Source organism: Apiospora hydei (genome assembly GCF_038363865.1).
Source record: "Apiospora hydei strain CBS 114990 chromosome Unknown utg000008l_segment0_segment0, whole genome shotgun sequence".
Lineage (NCBI taxonomy): Eukaryota > Fungi > Ascomycota > Sordariomycetes > Amphisphaeriales > Apiosporaceae > Apiospora > Apiospora hydei.
In genome coordinates, this window is record NW_027117367.1 from 985,416 (window position 1) to 1,007,451 (window position 22,036).

The 22,036-nt window shown below is 53.2% G+C and overlaps 12 protein-coding genes across 12 annotated transcripts; 2 read left to right on the forward strand and 10 right to left on the reverse strand.

The window, feature by feature from the left end:
- Nucleotides 1-236: 236 nt before the first annotated feature.
- Nucleotides 237-1,289, forward strand: PG997_010878 (uncharacterized protein; the record flags this gene model as incomplete). Its single annotated transcript, XM_066815193.1, has 4 exons — nt 237-356; nt 472-684; nt 844-902; nt 944-1,289. The coding sequence occupies 4 exons, from the start codon at nt 237-239 to the stop codon at nt 1,287-1,289; spliced, it is 738 nt and encodes a 245-aa protein (XP_066664483.1).
- A 330-nt stretch (nt 1,290-1,619) lies between these two features.
- PG997_010879 (uncharacterized protein) lies at nt 1,620-3,148 on the reverse strand (the record flags this gene model as incomplete). The annotated part of the gene is made up of 3 exons (XM_066815194.1): nt 1,620-1,652; nt 1,709-1,852; nt 1,943-3,148. 3 exons carry the CDS (start codon nt 3,146-3,148, stop codon nt 1,620-1,622), a joined length of 1,383 nt encoding a protein of 460 aa, XP_066664484.1.
- A 157-nt stretch (nt 3,149-3,305) lies between these two features.
- PG997_010880 (uncharacterized protein) lies at nt 3,306-3,763 on the reverse strand (the record flags this gene model as incomplete). The annotated part of the gene is made up of 2 exons (XM_066815195.1): nt 3,306-3,441; nt 3,693-3,763. 2 exons carry the CDS (start codon nt 3,761-3,763, stop codon nt 3,306-3,308), a joined length of 207 nt encoding a protein of 68 aa, XP_066664485.1.
- A 1,513-nt stretch (nt 3,764-5,276) lies between these two features.
- PG997_010881 (acetyltransferase) lies at nt 5,277-5,934 on the reverse strand (the record flags this gene model as incomplete). The annotated part of the gene is made up of 2 exons (XM_066815196.1): nt 5,277-5,523; nt 5,648-5,934. The coding sequence occupies 2 exons, from the start codon at nt 5,932-5,934 to the stop codon at nt 5,277-5,279; spliced, it is 534 nt and encodes a 177-aa protein (XP_066664486.1).
- A 2,029-nt stretch (nt 5,935-7,963) lies between these two features.
- On the forward strand, nt 7,964-11,554 carry PG997_010882 (uncharacterized protein; the record flags this gene model as incomplete). Its single annotated transcript, XM_066815197.1, has 1 exon — nt 7,964-11,554. One exon carries the CDS (start codon nt 7,964-7,966, stop codon nt 11,552-11,554), a length of 3,591 nt encoding a protein of 1,196 aa, XP_066664487.1.
- Nucleotides 11,555-12,017: 463 nt separating this feature from the next.
- On the reverse strand, nt 12,018-13,046 carry PG997_010883 (alpha-N-arabinofuranosidase; the record flags this gene model as incomplete). The annotated part of the gene is made up of 1 exon (XM_066815198.1): nt 12,018-13,046. The coding sequence occupies one exon, from the start codon at nt 13,044-13,046 to the stop codon at nt 12,018-12,020; it is 1,029 nt and encodes a 342-aa protein (XP_066664488.1).
- An 808-nt stretch (nt 13,047-13,854) lies between these two features.
- PG997_010884 (uncharacterized protein) lies at nt 13,855-14,743 on the reverse strand (the record flags this gene model as incomplete). The annotated part of the gene is made up of 3 exons (XM_066815199.1): nt 13,855-14,426; nt 14,477-14,586; nt 14,649-14,743. 3 exons carry the CDS (start codon nt 14,741-14,743, stop codon nt 13,855-13,857), a joined length of 777 nt encoding a protein of 258 aa, XP_066664489.1.
- A 581-nt stretch (nt 14,744-15,324) lies between these two features.
- On the reverse strand, nt 15,325-16,200 carry PG997_010885 (uncharacterized protein; the record flags this gene model as incomplete). Its single annotated transcript, XM_066815200.1, has 1 exon — nt 15,325-16,200. The coding sequence occupies one exon, from the start codon at nt 16,198-16,200 to the stop codon at nt 15,325-15,327; it is 876 nt and encodes a 291-aa protein (XP_066664490.1).
- A 514-nt stretch (nt 16,201-16,714) lies between these two features.
- Nucleotides 16,715-18,267, reverse strand: PG997_010886 (BTB/POZ protein; the record flags this gene model as incomplete). Its single annotated transcript, XM_066815201.1, has 4 exons — nt 16,715-16,786; nt 16,971-17,442; nt 17,536-17,911; nt 18,216-18,267. The coding sequence occupies 4 exons, from the start codon at nt 18,265-18,267 to the stop codon at nt 16,715-16,717; spliced, it is 972 nt and encodes a 323-aa protein (XP_066664491.1).
- A 242-nt stretch (nt 18,268-18,509) lies between these two features.
- PG997_010887 (uncharacterized protein) lies at nt 18,510-19,378 on the reverse strand (the record flags this gene model as incomplete). Its single annotated transcript, XM_066815202.1, has 2 exons — nt 18,510-19,072; nt 19,126-19,378. 2 exons carry the CDS (start codon nt 19,376-19,378, stop codon nt 18,510-18,512), a joined length of 816 nt encoding a protein of 271 aa, XP_066664492.1.
- An 855-nt stretch (nt 19,379-20,233) lies between these two features.
- On the reverse strand, nt 20,234-20,786 carry PG997_010888 (uncharacterized protein; the record flags this gene model as incomplete). Its single annotated transcript, XM_066815203.1, has 2 exons — nt 20,234-20,461; nt 20,658-20,786. The coding sequence occupies 2 exons, from the start codon at nt 20,784-20,786 to the stop codon at nt 20,234-20,236; spliced, it is 357 nt and encodes a 118-aa protein (XP_066664493.1).
- Nucleotides 20,787-21,249: 463 nt separating this feature from the next.
- On the reverse strand, nt 21,250-21,984 carry PG997_010889 (uncharacterized protein; the record flags this gene model as incomplete). The annotated part of the gene is made up of 2 exons (XM_066815204.1): nt 21,250-21,797; nt 21,846-21,984. 2 exons carry the CDS (start codon nt 21,982-21,984, stop codon nt 21,250-21,252), a joined length of 687 nt encoding a protein of 228 aa, XP_066664494.1.
- Between the last annotated feature and the right edge of the window lie 52 nt (nt 21,985-22,036).

A 22,036-nucleotide genomic window follows, 5' to 3' on the forward strand; every position in this document is an offset into this window, starting at 1 on the left:
GGTTCCTCGACAGGGATTGGGCATGCCGGTTCAGGCCAAGCGAGCGGACCATCATTTTGGAGAAGCGTTAGTTCCCGACAGCAAGCTCCAATACTCCATGCCCCGCGGCAACTTGAATCGCGGGGCATTTCTTACAATTGATGCCGTTTCCTTGGTATTAGTGAAAACATCGTCCTCGACACTTGCATAGTACATATGATCACAGTCAAGTCTCGAGATCTTCTCAAAACGTAAATATGAGCTCTCTGTTTTCCCTACAAGGCGAGACCGCTCTGGTCACAGGTGGTACAAGAGGCATTGGGCAAGCCTGTGCCATTGCTCTAGCTGAGGCGGGAGCCGACCTCATTCTCATCCAGGTAGGATCAAACATAGCAGCACAACTCTTTTCTATGTTTTATTCGTCCGGGGAACTGGCCATGCTCTGGGATAGATGACCTCATATTCATCTGACTGAGCCTAACGTCGCAACAGAGAAATACGACAGCGACCGAGACGAAACAGGCCGTCGAGGCCCTCGGCCGCAAAGCGACCGTCTACACAGCCGACCTGTCCTCGCAAGAAGATGTCGCGAAGCTCGTGCCCAAGATCCTGGCCGACGGCCACACGATCCGGATCCTGATCAACTGCGCCGGGATCCAGATCCGGCACCCGGTCGAGGTGTTCCCCGACAGCGACTTCAATCAGGTTCGTTTTCGTCGCGCGCCAGAGTGGTGCTTCTAACCTCGCGTCCGACTCGTTGCCCCTTATTGATTGCCTCATACCACTTCCCCAAACCCGTACCTTGAAAAACCTTGCCAGTGCTTACCTACTTATGAACCACCCCGTGAATCTAACTATCCCCAGGTCATGCAAGTAAACCTCAACTCCGTCTTCACCCTCTGCCGCGACATCGGCGCCCACATGCTCTCTTTGCCCCCTCCCCCACCACCGCCCGCCGCGGCAGCATCATCAACTTCGCCTCCCTGCTCACCTTCCAAGGCGGCCTCAACGTGCCCGCCTACGCCGCCTCGAAGGGCGCCGTCGGGCAGCTCACCAAGAGCATGGCCAACGGCTGGACCGACAAGGGCGTCACCGTCAACTGCATCGCGCCCGGCTACATCGAGACCGAGATGAACTCGGCCCTGCTCGCGGACCCGAAGCGGCTCGCGAGCATCAGCGAGCGCATCCCCGCGGGAAGGTGGGGCACCCCCGACGACTTCAAGGGGAGCGTCGTTTATCTGGCCAGCAAGGCGGGGGCGTACGTGAGTGGGCATACGTTGGTCGTGGATGGGGGCTGGATGGGGCGATAGATGCTGGATAGGAAGAAAGGGAAAGATCAATTGCTGTTGCAGGATCTCGCGACTCGTTGCGATAAAATGTACAGCTCGAGTCTTATGAACCCCTGTTTATACATCTAACAGTTGATCTCTGGCCACAAGGCTACCACTCATGTAGTAATGAACAACGCCCCCCGAACGCCAATAACTCGCCCAGAATGTAATACGAATAGCAGTGCAGCGGGCTTTAACAATGGTAACGTAGCTAAATATTGCGTACTACTTTCAAATACTTATACAGAAAAAGCCCATGAACCCAAGGCTGAACCAATCATAAATCAATAACCCAAACCCAAGTGTGTTTTACAAACTTCTGATCGAACCGAGCTTGCTTGCCTTGCTTTGCTATGTGTGTAACGCCAAAGTGAATTATTCCTTTTGTAGCCCATCACCTCCTCCATCCAGGGGTATACCGACGAATTAGCCAGGGGGTAGCCCATATGCAGCGCGTTGGAGAAGAAGCGGGCCTCTTTAGGGGATCCGTACTCAAACAATATCATCGAGTCCTCGATCGGCATGAGACCATCCAGGGTGCCCTGATGTTTCCTCGTTAGTAACTGAGTCATCGTTGTGGCTGCATTGGAAAAGGGGAAAAGTAATACTCACATTGACCAGCAACAGTCGACAAGAAGCCCCCCCTGAATAATCCCACTCTCCAACAACGAGAACTTCTTCTGCACCCCCGCCTTATACGTCTCCACGCTCTCGAACCCATGCTTCATCGCAAACGCCGGGCTCAGCACGAACGGGTATTCGTGCCCGTCCGCACGCTCCATCCAGTCGGCATCAAAGAAGTGGTGTACGCCCGCGCCCTGCGCGACGGACCCGCGAATCTTGTCCTTGTGCGTGTGCGCGATGCGCACGGCGTAGTACCCGCCGGCGCTCAGGCCCCAGACCAACAGGCGCCCCATGTCGAAGCGGCCGTCCTGTTCCATCCAGGCCAGGACGCTGTCCCACAGGCGGTCGGGCGACGTCGGGTCCGCCGAGTCAGCCGGGCAGTCAGCGGTCCCCGGGATCTCGACCACGACGGCGGCCCAGCCGCGGGCCAGGAACTCGTCGCAGCGGACTGTGTTGTCGGGGCGGTAGCCGTCGAGACCGGTGAAGAGAAGGACGGCAGGGAACTTGGGCGTCTGTATCTCCTCGCCCTCGCCCGCCACGTCTTTTTCAGTAGCGGCGTGGCTAGGTACGCGGACGTAAGCTGGGATGATGTCGCGGTCGCGGCCCTGGGCGTGCACGTGAGGGATGTCGACCTCGACGACGGGCTCGTCCCAGGAGGAACCGGCTTTCATGTAGACGCGCTTCTGCCATTCCCAGGCTCGCCACTTCTCGGGGCAGCTAACTTCGGGGAACGCGGTGACGTAGGGGAAACGGGCGATGCGCAGGACGCATGCGGCACGGAGGTACAAGTCGGATGCTTCTTTCATGTTGCCGGCCTTCATAGCGGCGTCGGCCTGCTCCTCAAGTGTAGCGGCGGCAGGGAAGAAGGCCTGGGTGTAGGCGGGGTCGTTGCCGTCGTTGACATCGTCGGCGATGAGCTGCTCGAACACGGGCGCAAAGTCTTCGTAGGCGCCGTCGTGGAAGGGGTACAGCGACTTGGTGCAGGGGAATTTCCATTTGGACTCCCAAAGTGCCTGCATGCCGGAGTGGTGAGGCATGACTCGCTCAAAGGCCTCGTCGCCCATCAGCCAGCGGCGGGGCTGGGAAGCGCTGAAGACATCGGTAGCGGCTCCGTTGGTTTTGCCATTGCTGGAGCTAGGAGTGGAGTAAGAGACGGCGCCGGGCCCGGACGCGGCCGCCGGATGGGTGGGTAATTCGATTCTATGCGGAGACATGGCGGTATGTAGGTGGGTGGATCGGGTAAAAAAGGGGGCGAGATCGACGACGGTACGACAATTCGAGATCGGATGAACAGCTAGGTTTCGCAAACAGGGATAGGTCGACGGCGCGGTGGCGGACGACTAATTGTACAATAATAGTTTGGAAAAGAGGTTATACTTCGACAATCTCGAAACCGGCGTCGGCGGCGTAGCTGGCGGGAGTGCCGAGGCGCGAGACGATGACCTTGCCTGAGCGCTTGCGGATGACTACTCTGGGAGTGTTGTACCAGTTGCTCTTCTCACGGACTCTGTCGAATCACCATATTAGTAACAGTTGTGTGTAACTCTATGCGTAATAGTCTAATTAGACGATGAAGCACCGGGCGCATCATGGGCATCTGCAAGGTCCAACTATGCTGTTGTGCAGCAATCTTGAGGTTAAACCCATTTCCCCCGCAAGTGCATGCTTGCCGTTTGATGAAAGGAGTTGGAGTGTGGTAATGAGTGGCTTCAGCGGGGTACTTCGCCACTTTCCACCACTTCCGGACAGGAAACTTACTGTCGTTGAAGAAGGGCGATATTGGTTCGAATCAACAGACCGCGAAACTGCTTGTCGGATTGGGAGCCCATGATGGTGAAATATAGGCCAGCAGGCTCGCTACGGCTGAGACGGGGGGAAACGCAAGATCACGGAGCCGGAGGTAGATTGCTTGCGCGATAGCTGGATTCGAGTAGGAGCCCCGCAAAGCCTAGAGTTGGGGATATCCGGAGTCCGAGTGGAGAGTTGACGAGTACGATGCGGGAAGGCAAAAGGAAAGTAGACAGTAGATCAGATAAGCGTAGGGGTTGGTAGGGGTTTGGGATTGTCTAAGAGAGCCAAGAAGCCGGTATGCGACTGTCTTGTTTAGTATGCTGATTGCTATGAAGGAGGTGGTGCGACAGGTAGGTAAGTATGTAAGTAGAAGATGACTTCGATACCCTGTTGGAGAGAGGTGCGAACGATTGTGGTCTTTAAGTAACGTAGGGCCCAGCAATGAGGTATCCCGTGTCCGGATGAGGAGAAGGAGAGGGGTCTCGTCCTGTTGTAGCGTGATGCCACTGGCTGGCTTCGCTCTGACTCGAAATAGGGTTAGCGGGTTGTCAGTGTAGAAATGTGCGATTTAGCATGTGCGTTTTCGTCGTGCATGTGTCAGAGAGGCGCATGCGACTGTGTAGAGCTCACGTAAGTGGAAGTCAAGCAAAGGAGAGGCACATCATCATTGATTGGAACTTGGAGCTGTCTCACAATTGCCTGTCGGCAGCGCCCGCATTTTAGTTAACTTACCGGTTACTTAGTAAATTCTGGGCTGGCTGGGGGAGAAGGGGAAGGGGAAGGGGCGCTGGAACGGGGGGAGATTCGCAAGAGGGTGGTTGCCGTGGTTCGTACACGGTTGGTTGCGCTTGCTTTGGTTCACACTATCTCCCGCCCAGGTCTAACGGGCTACCCGACATTCCTTTCCCCGGCGACAGGATCAACTAGTGGTATATGCGAAATCTACAGCAACCTACCCAATCCACTGGCTTCATCGTTGTGAGATTATAGTCTTACGACTACCAATTGCTGACTGCGTTGAAATGCTTCAATATCAATTGGTAGAGTTTTGGCAGAGATCATGGGATATGTGCCCCGTTGCTTGGTAGACGGTATACCACAGTACCTAGCCAAGCGAACTCCTTTTTCACATGCCAACGGCGGCTGCTTTGCCTAGACACGCTTGGGGGAATGGCATAACGTCTTGATGATTCTTGCGGTGTGCCTTGGAGTGTGCCCCTCTTTCGGCCGCACACGTCAGGAGCCCACTGCCGTCTATCACGTATTGCTGCATGTATCATCACTCTATCAATCATTGGTCCATTCCTCTTAATCCCAGCTGGCGGCGTGTCTGTCGTAGCATGTCCCATCCCATCCGATGCCCAATCCAACCTAAATCACAACTCTATAACTTGGCGTCTATTAGGCTTGTTTAAATCAGCCCCCCTGAATTTCTCAAACGCCTATACTCGGGCGTCTTTCCCGGGTATTGTATGCCATCTATAGCTGCCACGGAGAAAATGCCTCCGGGTGGAAGTAAGGCGAGACAAGAAGCATCGTTGCTCCCCCTCTCTACTGGGCAGGCTTACTCTTGTCACCAGTGTAGTAGTGTGCCATTTCCAGGCCGGCCCGACGGAAGCCGCACTTGACGTAGAAGCCCTCGTTGGCCTCGCTGCAGTCGAGGATGGTCTTGTAGCAGCCGACCTTCTCGGCGACGAAGTCGAGCGCCTGGATCAGGCGCAGGCCCAGCTTCTTGCCTTGTTGATCTTTCGCGACGGCGATGTCTTCGATGTGACCGACGAGACCGAGGCTGTGGATGCTGTATACGAAGAAAAAGAGGAGGTTAGCATTCGTTCTATACGGAATAGAGTCGACATGCGCCCAATTGCGCTTCCTTCCTTCGATTGGGCCAGTCCTTGGCTGGGGGTATGGGTGTTTCTTACAATTTGCGCTCCACGATCAGGGCGCCAGTGCCGACAATGACGGGCTTCTCGTTGCTCGCGTCCTCAATGACCAGCAGGTAGTAGCTGTCGTTCTTTGCCATCCAGTTGTACCTCTCGGTGAAGGCCTCCTTCGAGATCTCGCCGACGGTGGTCAGGACGCGCAGGCAGTCGAGGAAGCCAGCATCGTAATCGGAGAGGCGGAGGGCGCGGGCGGTGTAGCCGGCAGGGAGGGCGGCTTGCACCTCGGGGTTGATGAGGTCGGACGAGAAGAGGCCTTGTTCCGCCATTGTAGAAGATAACGATCGGGGATCTGGTGATTAAGACTTGGCACAGGAAGCTTAAAATCGGGAGAAGCGAGGGGTTGCAGGTAGGTGGGTATCCGCGGGCGCGCAAGATGCGACGTGCTGCTGCAAGAGAGCAAAAAGAACAGTCAACAAAAACAGAGCAACAAAGCTAGCTTGCCCCTGATGAATGATCGTGCCTTCGAAACGAGTGCGAGAGTCGGAATCAGAGTTTGATGAAAGGAGGGGAAGATGTCAAAGAACAATTGACGGGACGATATGACGAGACTCCTTTGTATATACCTAGTCGGGCCGTCCACTGTTGCTGAACTGACCAAGAAAACAAACACCCAGAATACGAGGGCCACACTGCGAGCGAGCGAACGGGACACCAAAGCAGGTTCACGTCCGTCTATTCTGCGATTCGTCCCCTGACTGGCCGTCGGAGCTCAGCCTCAGCAGCCTCTGTCGAGGCAGGGTCCCATAGCTGGCCCCGGAAGCAGGGACCAATGCGACAGAACGGGCCTAAGCACGGAGGCACGGCGTCGGTTATTAGTAGCTAAGAATAGCGCTGCACTTTTCGCGCGAGTCGCATCCATCTCAGCCAGCAGTAGCACCATCGGAGGGCGATCATTTCATTACCCAACACTTTTATGCATCTAATAGTTCAGAAACGGAGCTGCTTCCATATCCATATCGCACATACCTGGCCAGCTGGTGAAATGACAATTGAATCTTGGCGGCTTCTAGAGTCCTTCTATTGCGGAGATGGACTTGCTCGACAAGGTAGAATGGAATTCTGGCTAAAGACACCTAAGCTTGAACGAAACCGACTGGTTCCGGATCGAGTCTCCCACAATGGAAAACCGGCAATTCCATCAACTTTCGCCGGTGACACGATGGGCAGAGTACGGTACACAACATGAAGGAAACCGAAACTTCAATGCGACTTGTCTTCCCTTTTCTGTCCTCCGCATTCCTCTGTCCTTTTTTCTACTCGGTGTTCCCTGCACATTAGATGTCAAATGACTTAGGTACCTCAACATCCCGCTATCCTATATCTGAACCAAAGTCAAGCAATTGCTGTATCTGTCGCAATTAGAGATATCCATTACCGGTCGACTGCGGAATAAGGTACAGGTACTTTTACTCAAAATCAATTGAATTTCTTCTCTGGTCGACTGCGACCCGCGACTCTTTTCCGCCCCTAATAATGCCAATATGTAATCAATCGATTAATTCAAACTTCACGTGAAGACAAGCCCATTTTCGTCCCGACCCTGGCAAGTACCTGCACTGGTTTGTTGTCCCTTGCCTTTTCCATGCGGCCCCATTTTCCATGCCACGTTTTGCCCAACAAGAAAGCGCTGGGGACCTGCATTTCGTCATCCGTCACGGTGATTAGGGGGGAGGGGGCAATTGTCCATTTAATCAGGGGCATTCAATCAATGCATATCATATCGCCTTACTGGGCGGATCGTCGATCTCTCTCCAGCATCCAACGTGGACGTCGCCCATCGCAAGTTAGTTGGTGACCTATACCCGACACCAAGTATTGTTTGATTACTTGCTACTTGCTGCAGCAAATCATAGGCGTGTATCTGCCTGTTACTCACTCTCTTTGCCTAGGTACACACTTTTGGCCGGCGTTTTCAAGCTCTGCCCCGCGTCGTCACATGCCCCTTCGTCATACGCCAGATCCAACCCTCTGTTAAACTTTGGATGAAAACGTCCGATCTAGTATCGCCACCAATGTATTTCGGCGGCCTTCCTTTAATGAAGAGCTGGTAATCCATCATCATTACCATCGCAACCTGGTTGGAAGCGCCCGGCGCGAACAGCATGTTTTTGTCAATAACAGTACAGTATATTCATACGTTTGATGTTTCATGCATGTAAACATTGGCTTCGTTGCTGTCGTCCTTTTCTTACGCCTGTAATTCTTCTTTGATATCGACCCGGCATCTTGCATGACTGGGATACTCCTGTTCCTGAACGTTTCGGGCTGGGAGCAGGCCACCGCACACAGGTGACAATGGAAACCCACCACCACTACCACCACCATGACGACCACGCTCAGAACGAGTCAAGCGATGAGCTCACCGAGCTGCCCGGCGAAGAAATGCATGAGCATTCAGATCACGAACATGATCCTGAAGAGGATCATGAACATCAGCAACATCTTGCATCGATATCACCGGGCAAGACTCTTTTGCCACACCCGATAGCAGGTGCAGTCAGCCTTGCGGCCCGCTCGACGGCTTTTGCCATCCGCGCAACCACCTTCGTTGGAAGCTTCGGCTTCACTGCCGCCAAGTTCACCACTCTCTCGAGTCTCGAGCTGAGCAGGGCCTTCTTGGAAACCGTCCTCAGCAGGGCCGGCCGAGATGTCATCTCGAGGTCTCGGACCGAAGCTGGCAGACACAATGCCGAGTCATTGCTGGAACGGGGTCTCGACGGGATCCACCAAGCTTTGCTGCAGGCCGTCTTCTGGACCGCCACCGGCTTCCAGGTCACCGAAACGAGTGTCACGGCGGCTTCGCAAGTGTCACAGCTGTTACTGTCGGTTCTTGACCAATTCTTCGGCTCGACCGACTCGTCCAGGGCCATCGCCAGTATCATAACTCTGATCCGACGCGAGTTCCAGAACCCCGCTACCGGCGTGCAAGGAGAAAAAGTCGGAGTTATGGACATCGTATTGGCCCTTGCTGGCCTTGCGTATCTGCAGAACTCGTGTCGCAAGACCATCCAAGACGAGATCCGAACCAACGGCCAAGAAGAAATCATCTGGGATGTTGTCGTCTTGAATGACGGCGAGCGTGTCGATGTTCATGAAGACAGCCTGTATGGTGTACACAACAGAGGCAACTATGCTCAACGCAGTCTTCGCAGCGTCAAAGGCCGGGATGGCATCATTGACGCGATTCAACAACACGGAGAACACGAGAGCGGAGATGAAGATGATCTAGCCGAGGTCAATCTCAGGAACCAAATCATGAGTTCTCTGCCCAAGGACACGAACGTCTCCATATCCACCTCTACCACGACGACCAAGATCATCACAGTGGAGATCAAGGGGACACCCGATATCCCCATCTTGACGCCTCCGGGCGCAGATATGATCGAGAGCGAGATTGTGAACCCCGTCAATGCTCTTGCAACGGGTGTCAGAGACACGACCCCGATATACCGTGTCGTGTATCGGATTAGTCGCAACACCAGCAGAAGCACTGCCATTGAGCAGGATCCCGAAGACAACGATGATACCAAGTCGCGTGTCGAAATCTTGGATGAGGAAGACGACTCCTCGTCCTCAGAAGAGGAGGAGGTTATTGAAAAACCTCCACCACCGCCGCTGAAAACACCACGGTCATCAACTATGCCTCTGCAGACCAACCAGTCAGCAAAGACATCGGATGGACCAAAGAAAATGCAGAGATCGGTTTCTTCGACTGGTTCCACTGGCAGCAACTCAGCGACCTCACCCAAGGAGCGCAACTCACAGATTCCGCTGCCCAAGCCGCCGCCGGAAAACGCCGCGAACCAGAAACGGCAACGGCAACCCCCTAGTGGAACCAAGAAATCGGAGGAAAGGGCGGTAACACCTCAATCAACAAACAAAACAACAACAAAGTCCAAGGAGAATGACTCGGTGGGAAATAAACCGGGGGAGAAGCGTGGAGGATTGAGAAATGCATTCAAGAAGAGCTCGGTTACTGGCCTTACCAATCTTCTCAACAAGGATTCCAGCAACGAGAATGTCACGCCTCCAACCAAAGCCAAGACTGGGATGCGGCCCCCATGGGGAAGCAACAGGTCTTCGCAAAACACACATCAGCGCAGCCAACCTGTCATGACGCCCGCCCGGCCTACCGTCACCAACCGGACGCCCAACCTGATTCCTGCCCGTGAGGCTCCCCGTGCGCCACAGCGAGGGAACCCTAATTACTTCTCATCGCGAGACCTCGGGACGCTCGAGGACAACCAAGCCCATAGCAGAAGCCAGTCGCGCTCGAGCTTCATAGCAGTGCAACAGCGTCGGCGAAACTCGACGGTGTCGCAAACCGACACATTCTCTATCCAGTCTTATGAGAGCCGGCCTGGGTCACCCACCTACTATCGGTCGGAGTTTCGAAGTAGCAATGTGCCCAAGTCGAAACCGAACAACGAGTCGAATGAGTTGGTGCCGCCTTCTCCGCAGCGACATCCTAACAGAACAAGAATGGGCGGCTTGTACTCGCCAAGTATCTATACGCTTCGGACGAGTCCCTCGCAGACGTCACTTGTATTATCCTCTTACCACCAAAAGAGTGCATATAGTGACTCGGAAGCTGTTGATACTCTTAGGCGAACTGGTATGGTGGGCGGGATGTTTCCCAATTTCCATATCCTGAGAAACATCACTCGGTACAGCCGCTACGCATCCGCTGCTTACGGGTCCAACTTTCTGAAGTTTATGGGCATTTCAAAGCAGATGCCCCAATTGAAAGCCCTCGACGAAACGCACCAAGATGTGCGCTCCTTTGCGCATCATACAGAACTACCGCCCGACAGTATTCTGTTGTCGTCATACGTCGATCCTCAGGGAGGTTCCGACTCCACCGGTTCTACCGATACCGGAATCCCCCTCGTACACACCATTGCCCTCGATGCGCAGTCCAAGGCAGTTGTGCTCTCTTGCCGCGGAACTTTGGGGTTCGAAGATGTCTTGGCGGACATGATGTGCGAGTACGATGACCTGCTTTGGAGAGGCAGGAACTACAAGGTCCACAAGGGAATTCACGCATCTGCTCGCCGTCTTCTTTACGGAGGCGACGGGAGAGTCCTTGTTACACTGAAGGAAACCCTCGAAGAGTTCCCCGATTACGGTCTCGTTCTTTGTGGTCATTCACTTGGCGGCGCAGTCACGGCGCTACTTGGGGCCATGCTCGCCGAGCCTGCAACTACGGGCACAGCTTTCGTTACGTCTGCTCAGCAACACCGGAGGCTGCTGACCGAGGGCCAAGGTTCCTCGGCCGACAATGGCGCGATCTGCCTGCCGCCCGGAAGACCTATCCACGTTTACGCATACGGGCCTCCGTCTACGATGTCCCCCTCACTCCAAAAGGCCACCCGGGGCTTGATTACGAGCATCGTACACGGAAACGACCTCGTGCCTTACCTCTCCCTCGGCGTCCTGCACGACTTCCAAGCCCTCGCGCTCGCTTTTAAGACGGACAACTCGGAGGCCAAAGCCGAAGTCCGTCGGCACATTTGGGAAGGGTTCCAGAGCGGTGTCGCGGACCGGTGGTACAGCAACCCGCCGAAATACCGGGACGAGGAGGACGATCAGTGGGCCTACGCGGCGTTGAAGACGCTGCGCGCCAGCATGATGAGCCCCAAATTGCTCCCGCCCGGCGAGGTCTTCGCGGTCGAGAGCACGCCCTGCTTGAGAAGAGATGCGTTCCTCCAGGTCGGCGAGGAGCAGATCGGCCGGCCCGCGACGCGTATTGTGCTCAAGTACGTCCGCGACGTGGAGAGTCGGTTTGGGGAGGTCCGATTCGGGGCGAGTATGTTGACGGACCATAGTCCGGGGAGATACGAGGACGCGCTGCGGCGGCTGAACTTGGGCGTTGTGGAATCTTGATTGCTTTTCTTTTCGCTTCTACTTTTACTTTTGCTAGCACTACTACTTTTATACATGGGAGCCAATGGCCACTGGGAACTGGGTACTTGGGGCACTTGGGGCACTTGGGAGATACACAGGAGTAAAACCAACAACATCACATATGTTGGGGCTCACGGAGGTTAGCAAATATGGGAGAGGCCTTTTGAATTAAACACAATCATACCCCCTTTTCTTTTGTGTCGCGCACGGGTACGGAGAGATTACATTTAGGTAGATAGAAATAGTCAGACAACATCTATCATACAACAATGGAAGCAATTGAGTAAAAGATGACATGAAGGTGTCCTTGAGAAGAGCGATGCGCCATCTACTTTTTTTGTCTTGTTTCTTCGATATAATATATGCACGTGTCTCGTCTTCTGAGCTGTGAAGCTCTTGCATACCAGATGCAGCCGGCCCACGAGATTACGTGACCGGGGCCTCAATCCTGCTTAGTGAACATCTTCCCATCCTCATCGTAGAAGATCTCGCGCACCTTGACGCAGCGAAGGTGGTTGACCCCCTTGCTTAACTCGCAGTCGTGGTGGAACAGCCACCAGCGCCCCTGGAACTCGACGATGGAATGGTGCGTGGTCCAGCCCAGCACGGGCTCGAGGATGCGGCCGCCGTACGTGAAGGGCCCCGTCGGCGATTTGGCGGTGGCGTAGACGAGGTAGTGCGTGTCGCCTGTCGAGTAGCTGAAGTAGTACGTGTCCCCGCGCTTGTGCATCCAGGCCGCCTCGAAGAAGCGGCGGGCGTGGTCGTCGGCGGGGATGGGCTCGCCCGTCTCGGGGGCCAGGATTACCAGGTCTTGCGCGCCTTCTGGGGTGAAGGCGCGCATGCTGTCGTCTAGTTTGGCGTATTTGGGGAAGAGGGCTTGGGCGCCGGCGCCGGAGGGTTCTTTGGGGCCGGACCAGGTGGCGTCGAAGTTGGTGCCGTCGTTTTTGTTGGAGCTGGCGGGACCGGGGGTCTGGTAGCATTGCAGCTGCCCGCCCCAGAGGCCGCCGAAGTACAGGTAGGCGTCCCCCGTGTCCGGGTCCACGAACGAGGCCGGGTCGATGCTGAAGCTGCCCGGGATGGGCTCCGGGTCCGCCGCGAAGGGGCCCTCGGGCGCGTCGCCGACCGCGACGCCGATGCGGAAGATGCCCGCGCGGTCGCGCGCGGGGAAGTACAGGTAAAACCTCCCGTCGCGGCCCTGCGCGGCGTCGGGGGCCCAGAGCTGCTTCGAGGCCCAGGGGACGTCCTCGGTGCGGAGGACGATGCCGTGGTCGACGAGGTCGGCCGGGTCGTAGGGCGGGTCCAGGTTGGTGGTGCTGAAGACGTGGTAGTCGGCCATGTCGTACTGGTCGCCGTTGTCGTTGAAGGCGATGCCCGTCTCGCGGTCGTGCGAGGGGTAGATGTAGACGCGGTTGTTGAAGACGTGGGCGCTGGGGTCGGCGGTGTAGAGGGTGGTTATCAGTGGGGGCGTCATCTTAGGCTATGGTCTTATGCTTATTCTATTTCTTTGCTTATGGGTGCTTTGGCATGAAGTGAGTAGTCTGATGATTTGAGGATTGGGGGTGTAGTTCACGATGCCTAGGATGGTGTTGCGGGGCTCGGGGTGTAAGTTGATGAGAGGCAATGGCTGTAATGACTCGAAGACTTGAGAGATGCGATGACAGCTCTTCTTATGAACTGGGACTTGAATTAATTTCCCTCAAGGCCAAGCCATTCCTGTGTCAATTGTAGTCGTATGTGAACTGGATTCTACAGATTATTTACCTTTCTACACGAGAACATTTTCCCGTCGTCTCTTGCATCCCGCAGCCGCGCCAGTGGTAGTTGGGGGGTTTGGGGGCTCCCCGTCCCGGCGGAATGGCCAGGGAGGCATGGGGCTCAATTTATCCCCATTTAGCCGCGCCCTTTACCCAGCGATCCGATGGGGCGCTCCCGTGGAACCGCCTGCTGCACGTCTAGACAACCCCCTGCAGCGTCGTCGCTTACCAAGTTCACCTCGTGTGCATGTATGTACGTGTCAGCATATGTTCATGGCACCGTAGATTACTTGCTACGGGATTACTAGTGGTATCGCGATACACCTGCAGTGCCCATGGAACGATCTCTTCGTTCATGACTATGCCCATCTTCTTGTCGGGCATTCTATGGTGCTTCCTGATAGACCATCCATTAATGCACCCGCCGTGCAGCCTCCGGTGTCGAGCCCATATTGTACGTTGAGGAAACCACAAGTTTCGCTTCAGCAACTATCCCCATCTCCTCCGCTGGGTTGTGTCACAATCTCAAGGCTTGGTGCTACGCTTATCCCCCAATGCCGCGGTACAGTCATCGCAGTTTCCACGCAGTTTCAGATGATGCTTTGAGTAGCGGCCCGGCATATCTCGGACACTGGCAACCCATATATCGGCGAATTTGGTCTCGCCACGGCCACATCCATGGCAAGATTGAGGAATGGCTGGCCACCTGGAAATGGCATCGTTTGCAACACGGGACGTCATCATCTCGATAATGACGACGGCAAACTCGGGAATGCTTTTCAGTTCTTGCATGAAGCGGGTGTCCTTGGTGAGAAGAAAGTCGGTTTGTTGAATAAGCCTTTCAATAGGCGGTCGCAGAACCTCAAAATTAGGTACGGATGTATATGCGAAACGTGCAGCGAGGAAGAAGCTGTCGCGGTCTTCAGTAGGAAGGAGCTCGTTCTCCAGTCCAGAGCTGTGATTTAGACGCGACAAATACCGTAGCTGGATTCCAAATATTTCGACTGCTTCGTCTCTTGCGTATGCGATGTTGAAATAATCCGCGGCGATAAAAAGGTCGAGGGCGGAACGAACCGTAGTGAAGTCTTCTTGTGCCACTAACACGTGTTAGTCGATGATCTTCCGCTAATTCCCAGGCTCGACTTACCGGTTCCTGTATAGAGGTAATGCAACACGCCGTAGACAGCCTGCGTCGCATGACCCTCAATGATCACCTCGCTCGTACTTGCCTCTTTGAAGTTTCCGGTGAAGGCCTTTCTGAAGTACTCGGATCGGGTGCAAAGAATGCTCTTATGGACGGGCCAAACCTCGCCATTTACGACGAGCTTTGCATCAGAAAAAGATCATTCTGGAATAGTCGAGATCCTGACTCCTCCATCATGGTGGAGGGGTCTTCGGCTTGGGGAACAACCATGTTGCGCTTCCAAGTGGGCGTTTGCGGATGTTGGTTGTCTCTGAAGAGGACTTCTCACACTAAAATGCTGATGTGGTTGAGAATCCGGAGTCAGCACAATGTCACTGCTAACAGGTCGAGGAGTCGGAAACAATCGTTGTACTCGGTACGAAAATCCACATTCCAGTTGAGCTTCACCGTACCTTCTTATTTTGGTTTCCTTATCCAAGTAGAAATCAATTTTTGCAATTGTGCTGGTAATCAACCTTGCTGATTGTGTAGGTACTTAGAAAGATGCATTCAAGCGCTTTTCACCCATCGATTCCCTCGCAACTACACTTGCTACAACGAACAGCAGAGCGGTCGACATGATAGGATTCTCAGTGGTATCAAGGTACATCTTACATCTGCAACGCTAATGGAGCAATCCTTATATTCATGACTATGCCCATCTTTATATCGGGCATTATCTGGTGCTTCCTGATAGGCCATCCATCTATGTATCCACGCAGCCTTTGGTGTTAAGGCCATTGCGATTCGGTCCCTCCAGACGTGTCAGTCTCCTTGGCTGCGTATAGCTAGACACTTTGGACCTTCTTCTGTTACTGCTGCGAATTGAAGCAACCATCGCAGATCCCAACCAGCGCAGATCTTACTCTTGGATAGTGTTCTGGGTGTGCTATGAGACTGGTCTCGGCGAAACTGTTTCTGTCGAGGCCACATTCTATACACCTCTTGGGCATCGACCGACAGCAGGTCAGCATCTTCGTCTCGTTTTCTGGAGATGCCATGAGTCTCATCAGGGCCAATGAAAACTCGGGGATGTTGTTCAACTCTCTCATGAAGCAGTCGTCCTTGATGAGAAGAAAGTCGGTGCCCATTATAAATCTCATGATCGGTTCGCGTATGATTTCGAGGTTCGGGCCACTTGTATATGCGAGACGTGCCGTATAAAAGAGAGCATCCATCTCGTAATCGTCGAGAAGTGCCCTATCCCTATTGAGCTCATAAACTGCTTCCAAGGCTTCGTCGACGCAATCAAGGCTCTCTTTCTTGAGGTGTTCGATATCGAAATAGTCCGCAGCGACGAAGAAATCAACAGCTCCACGTATTGAGCTGATCTCTAGACAATCTTCCACTGTCATAAGCACCTCATTAGCATCACAGCTTTGAAAGGTATCAGATCCAGTCAGATGGGACCTACCGATTCCTGTGTAGAGATAATAGAGGACCAGTCCGACTGCCGCGGCATCTTGGCCCTCGATAGTTAACTGATTGGTAGTTGCCTCGCTAAAGGGACCAGTAAATGCCTTTCTGAAGTATTCCGATCGTGGGCATAAAATTGACTTGTGGACTGGCCAGGTTGTGTCGTCTACGGTGACCTTCGCGTCGGACAGGAACTCATTGTTGAACATTTCCTTGCCGGCGCGCTGCATCATGCCCCAAGGCTCCTTGGGTATGGAGTCGTATCCAGGCATGGTGAATGAGACCTTCCTGTGTTGTTCTCGAAGAAGCTCACAAAAGGTTGGTTGTTGAATTGAAGGATGGAGAAAACGATCCAAGGCCAGTACAGAAATAGAAATAAGGCTGTGTGTGGATGAGACACTCGCGGCGTCCTCACCTTAGACGCACCTGCCTTATTGTGCTGGCAGCAATCCTCCCCAGGAAAATAGAATGACGTTGAAATTCAATAGAATTCTTGGTTGCTGTACGCCCAAGATTAATGAACAAGCGCCCTCCACGGGCTGGTCACTTCTTGCGGCGGCTACAAGAAACGAAGAGCGGTCGGCGCAATAGACTCGTCAGCGGTATCGACTTATATCTGCAGTGCCAATGGAATGATCCCGAGTAACTAAGCCATTCATGTTTACACTTCACTTCATGAGGCCAAGGTATGTCTATGTAGATTGATGATTCATGTGTATCTTGTCGGATGGTCTATGGTGGCTTCCTCATCGCCCAACTACCAATGTATCTGCGCAGCCTCTGGTGTCAAGGCCATGCTGGATGCTGAAGACATCGCGATGCCGCCCTTCCAAACATACCGATCTCCTCGGCTGTGAACTAACTAGGCCTGAGTGTCCTTCTTTTCCGCTTGATGCGCTTTGTGGACGCAATTATCACAGAGTCCAAGGAGCCCGAACTCCATACTTCCATCAGAATGGCATCCAATACCGCCTCTACCTCTGCCTCTGCCGCCTCTTCTTCCACCTCTTCCACGGGTGCCTGCTCTAGATTCTCTGCATACCTCACACTCATGCTCGATCTTCCTGGCGACCCATGTCTCAGAGTAAAAAGCATAGTTTTGGCCGCAGGATACGCATTCTTCGGGTTTGGCTTGAAGGCTTTCAGGAGGCAGCAGAAGACGGATGATAGCGTTGGAAAGATCTGGGATGGCCTTCAGTTCTTCCATGAAACGCGTGTCCCGGACCAAAAGAAATGAATGGTTCGAGATGAACGACTTGATTGGGTCTCGTAGAAGTGAGAAGGACAGGCCGCCGTCGTATGCCAAATGAGCTGCATGGAAGAAATCTTCCAATCTCTTCCCAGACAAGAGGGGCTCCTTGATACCGGTCTGGAACTGCAAGTGTCTTAGGTGTGATTCGAACACTTTGCCTATCTCAAGTTCTAGAATTGGGAGGTCAAAGTAATTCGCTGTGATGAAGAGGTCGGCAAGCGCGCGCATCGAGCCAATCTCCTTCATTGTCGGCACTGGTAATCTATGGTCAGCGATAATAATTATGGGCTGCTAACGAGTGAGATTGGACCTTCCCGGTCCTGTGTAGAGAAAGCGTAAAACCAAGTCAACGTACTTGGGGTCATGACCCGTGACGTCCAACTTGTTGGTGATGGCTTCCTTGAAAGGTCCGGCGAGGGCCTTTCCGAACCAGTCCGACCGAGTGCACAGGATACTCTTGTGGATTGGCCATTTCTCGTCGCCAACGACAATTTCAGCATCTGCAAAGAGCTCGTTTTTGTATAGGTACTTGCCCGAGCTGACAAACATGTCATGTACATCCACACCCTCCATGTTGGCTGCTTGATGGATGGTGTGTCGTGCGCTCGTCGGTTTGCGCAGTGTTGCGGATGATAGTTGTTTGCTGGAGAGGTTTGTACAACCAGCGGTTGATGTGGGTGGGATGGAGGTTTGGTGGAGTCCAGGCCTGCCCAAAGGTTGAGTGGGAAATCCTGATAGCTGAAGAAGCTCACTGTAGTCTCACATTGAGATCACACCTGCTTTAAGTTCTAGGTCTCGGATTTCCTTCCCAAGAGAAACTGACTGCGGGCGCTATGACGGATGAAAGAGAGGCCGACGGAGTATCTCTGTAAGCTCTACGGGTACAAAATCACCACAACACCACCGAGCACGCCAAAGCCCTAGGTCGGTACGGAACGAGATGGGGAGGTTCCTTGTCTATCCTCGCACCTGTCAAGCGTACATCAGAGAGGCAATCAAGAGTGAAGCATGGCTTTACCTTTATATATGAAATACCTTTATCTGAAATCAGATCTTGTAGCTTGAAGACGAACGGGGCATGGGTCATTTTGGGCAGAGAAGCATCAAGGTCTGGGATGTGTACACCTTATCCTGAGGTGCGCGAGATAGTGGGAGATGGTAGGTGCAAGTATTATGTCTGAATGACTGAATGTCTATGGTATTCTTGTGGAGGCACAAGAGAAATATGTACGTTCCAGTCACAGATATCGTCTCAAACGTCGGGATCATGCTTGTTTCCCAGTAAGGATCTGAGCCCTCGGATATTTTCGCCGATCACGAAATATCGCCCTAATCCTCCTCGCGTCGAGCGCATCGCTGGCATAGCCCGCGAACCGTGAACTTGCGAGTTACCGTGTCCTTGGCAATCCACGTCTGAGCGTATGGGTAGGTGGAGGCTGTCTTGTTGCAAGTGTAACACTTCGCAGGCCAACTCGAGCATACCACCGACCTGTCACCGTCGTTCTCTGTATCCATCATGAGCTTGATAATGGCCACTGCGAGCTCAGGTATGCCCTTCAGAGCATTCGTAAATCGGTAGTCCTTGTAGAGAACCACATGGGACATCTTGAGAAATCTGATTATGGACTTGCGCGGCTTCTCGAAGATCGGGGAGTCGGTGTAGACAATTCGTGCAACAGAGAAGAATTCGTCCCGTTGCTGGTTGGTCCAGTTTATGTCGATATCGAATGCAGCTTCGTCAGCATCGCCTTTTGGGTCCCAGATCCTTTTGCTTTGGTCCAGAAAGCGGCGATCGAGTTCGGCGATGATGTCGACCTGGAGATTATCGATACTAAAATAGTCTGCAGCCTTGTATAGTTCGAGAAGATCGGTCATACTGAGGTTGCTTGGCACTGCAGTGTGGTCAGCGGACTGTGCAAATGAGCTTTGGGCCGGGCAGACGAACAGTGGCATGTGTAGAGGAACGTCAAGACCTGGTACACAATGTCGGGGTTTTGGTCGCGAATCTCCAATTTGCCCGTCTGAGCTTCCGCGAACTGACCGATGAAAGCCTTCTTGAAGTAGTCGGATCGAGTGCACAAGATGGTCTTGTGGACGCGCCAGACCTTATCGCCTGCGCTGATCTCGGCATCTGAGAAGAGGCCACTGTCGAGGAGGTCCTCACCCGACTTTTTCATCAGCGCACTGCCTGAAGCCATTGTGGGAAATTTGGTTGGCTGATGAATGCCGTTCGCGATGGTGAGAGTTGTTTGTGGTGTGGCAGAGCAGAAATCCCCAGTAGATGAAAAGTATTTGCAAATCTGGATGGCTAAATTTGCTCCTCACCTCTTTTGATTGATGGCAATCCTGCAACTCTAGGCAGCTGCGAACCTAAAATTTCTTATCAATAATAGTCTGAACAATCGGAAGGCGCATGAATAGGAGTAGGGAAGACAGAATCAGGTCTAAACTGGCAAGAGGGAGCATCGGGTGCCGATTGCTCCACCTTGGAATGACGAGGAGTTCAGACAACATCCACAAGACCAGTGCTGCACACGCGAGAAGGCTTTCTGATATTTCATTGCATTCGACCGCAACAACGGTGTCTCAGCGTTAAGCGTCGACGACGCGGCACAATTGAGATCCTAATTCTGGCAGAGTGTATGGCAGTTACTTACTGCTTACATTACTTAAGAGACTGATTAATATGATCGTTGCAAGAATTAGGGCAACGGAACCTGTGACATGCAAGATGACGGACACCCAAGGCAAGTTGTGGTGTCGCAATGTATTCGACAGAAGAGCAGGATTCGACTTGGGCTGGCTAGAGAAGGTAGTCGGTTCTGTCTGCGACCAAGAAACGGTCATGTCTCATCAACGCCCATGTCGTGAGTAGCTATTGAATCACGAGGTAAGGGGAATGCAATATCATGTTCTCCTACACTCTATGTAGGAGACTGGTCCACCCCCGCGGTAGTCTCTGTGACGTTCTGGGAAGACTCCCCTTCTTGTGTAATATTTCTTACCTGTTCCGCCCACAGTGGCCGATCCTTCTGGACAGCCATCGAGACAGGCTAGCAGCCTCCGAACAGGCAGGTGGGACCGGCCAAGAAGTCCACGATGGGCTTCTGCAATATCTTGTATAAGGGTTTGGGCAGATCGAACGCTGTCTTGGTGATGTTCTCAATCTCGGCTAGAGTGCCCTCCGGTAGGAAGATTGACAGACCCTTGGCGGGGCTGACCTCGTCGTTCAGTTTTTGCAAAGCCAGGCATGAGCCAACGACGAGACCCGCGAGCCAAATCTAGGCCTTGTTGAGCATATGGACTGCGAAAGCGTGCAGGATGATAATCTCTAGGTGGTCGGTGACGGGGAAGACGCGGTGGCTACATGGGATCAACGGTTCGGCCTAGAGGGATGGACGCAGCGCGTATCTTCAAGTCAGTCGGTGGATTCCCAGCGATCATATATGTATAGGATGGAGCTCCGTGCAGCTTTACATCGCTCCAAAATAGAGATAGGTAACCGCGAGCTCGAATTCGGGCTTGGAAACCCTTTCGAGAACTAGCTGGTTGCTTTAGGGCCCCTTCGAAGACGTCAGCGAGTGGATCGAATTTTATGGAAGACATGGCGGAACTCAAGGCCTTTCCTCCTTGACTTACCTTGACATTGTTGGGAAATGCCCCATCAAAGAAGGGAGACCGCGAGCAATGAGGGGCAAGTGGAAAACCTCAAACCATTTGAATAGGTCTCAACAATGAGCCCTTGATCCATCTTCGTGTGTGTTTGTAACTAGACACTTGGGAACAATATCCAGTAGTTGGGCCGCTAAATTAATAAAACTTTTGTCTCTGTTAATGCAGTAGTATTGACTGTTTGCTATTGTATCTAAAGGGAGGAGAAGCAAATCCCACTTGTACCAAGTCTGACCAAAGAACCATGAATGATTGATGTGGTATCTACCTTAAGATGTATATGCATATTTATCTCACGCTGGCAGTATCTCCACCTAGCGTACCCCCAGTATTGCTGATGATATGTCGTTACCTTATGGGAGGAGAGTCCGTGTCTCCTATATCTGCTACTTGGTTGCTAGCCGCAGTTGCGCCAATGCACCTCAGCCGTCCAGGTCACTGAATGACTGCTGCGTCTCTTCTCGTGTACTCGAAGCCCTTCAAACGTCTCCATGGTTTTGTTGAATTTCCGGCAGCGGGTTGGAGAGTCCATGATAAGATGTTCACCAAGTATCTCATACGGATCTGATAGAGATTCCAACATCTCTACAGCCAGGTCAGGAACCTTTCTCAGGAATGCCTTGATCTGATTCATCTCAAGGGCTTGCATCGCAGTAGTGGAGAAGAAGCGCAATACACCGTGCCGGAGACATGCATATGTGGCTGCGTCAGTGCTGTAGGCGAACTGTACAATCTGAGAGAAGTCGTTGAACTGTTCAGGGGAGAGAGTAGGGTCGGAACCCTCTTCGTTCACGAGCTCAATCGCCGATAGAGCTACGCGACGCAGTGCAGAGTCTAGACGATACTGTGCATGGTCGCGCAGTCCCTGGAGATCGAAGAAGTCTCCCAGCTCAAACATTCTGAGGTATGCCTGAGCAGAGTTGTCCTTCTTTAGATCACTGGAAACTAGCGATAAGTTAGCAAGGCCTTTGCGGTGAGGGGATATGTACACACTTTCGCCTGTGTATGGGCAACGGCTAAGGATGATCTTGTGGAGGTTCCAGGTCAGATCTCTACAAGTCACCTTGACATCTGACATATGACCCGAGCCCAAATACTCCTCGAAGGAGTCGAACTTCTCAAAAATTGCCATTGTTCCACGGAAGTGATGTTGTTGATGCTTGGAGGGAGGACGTTGGGTGGTT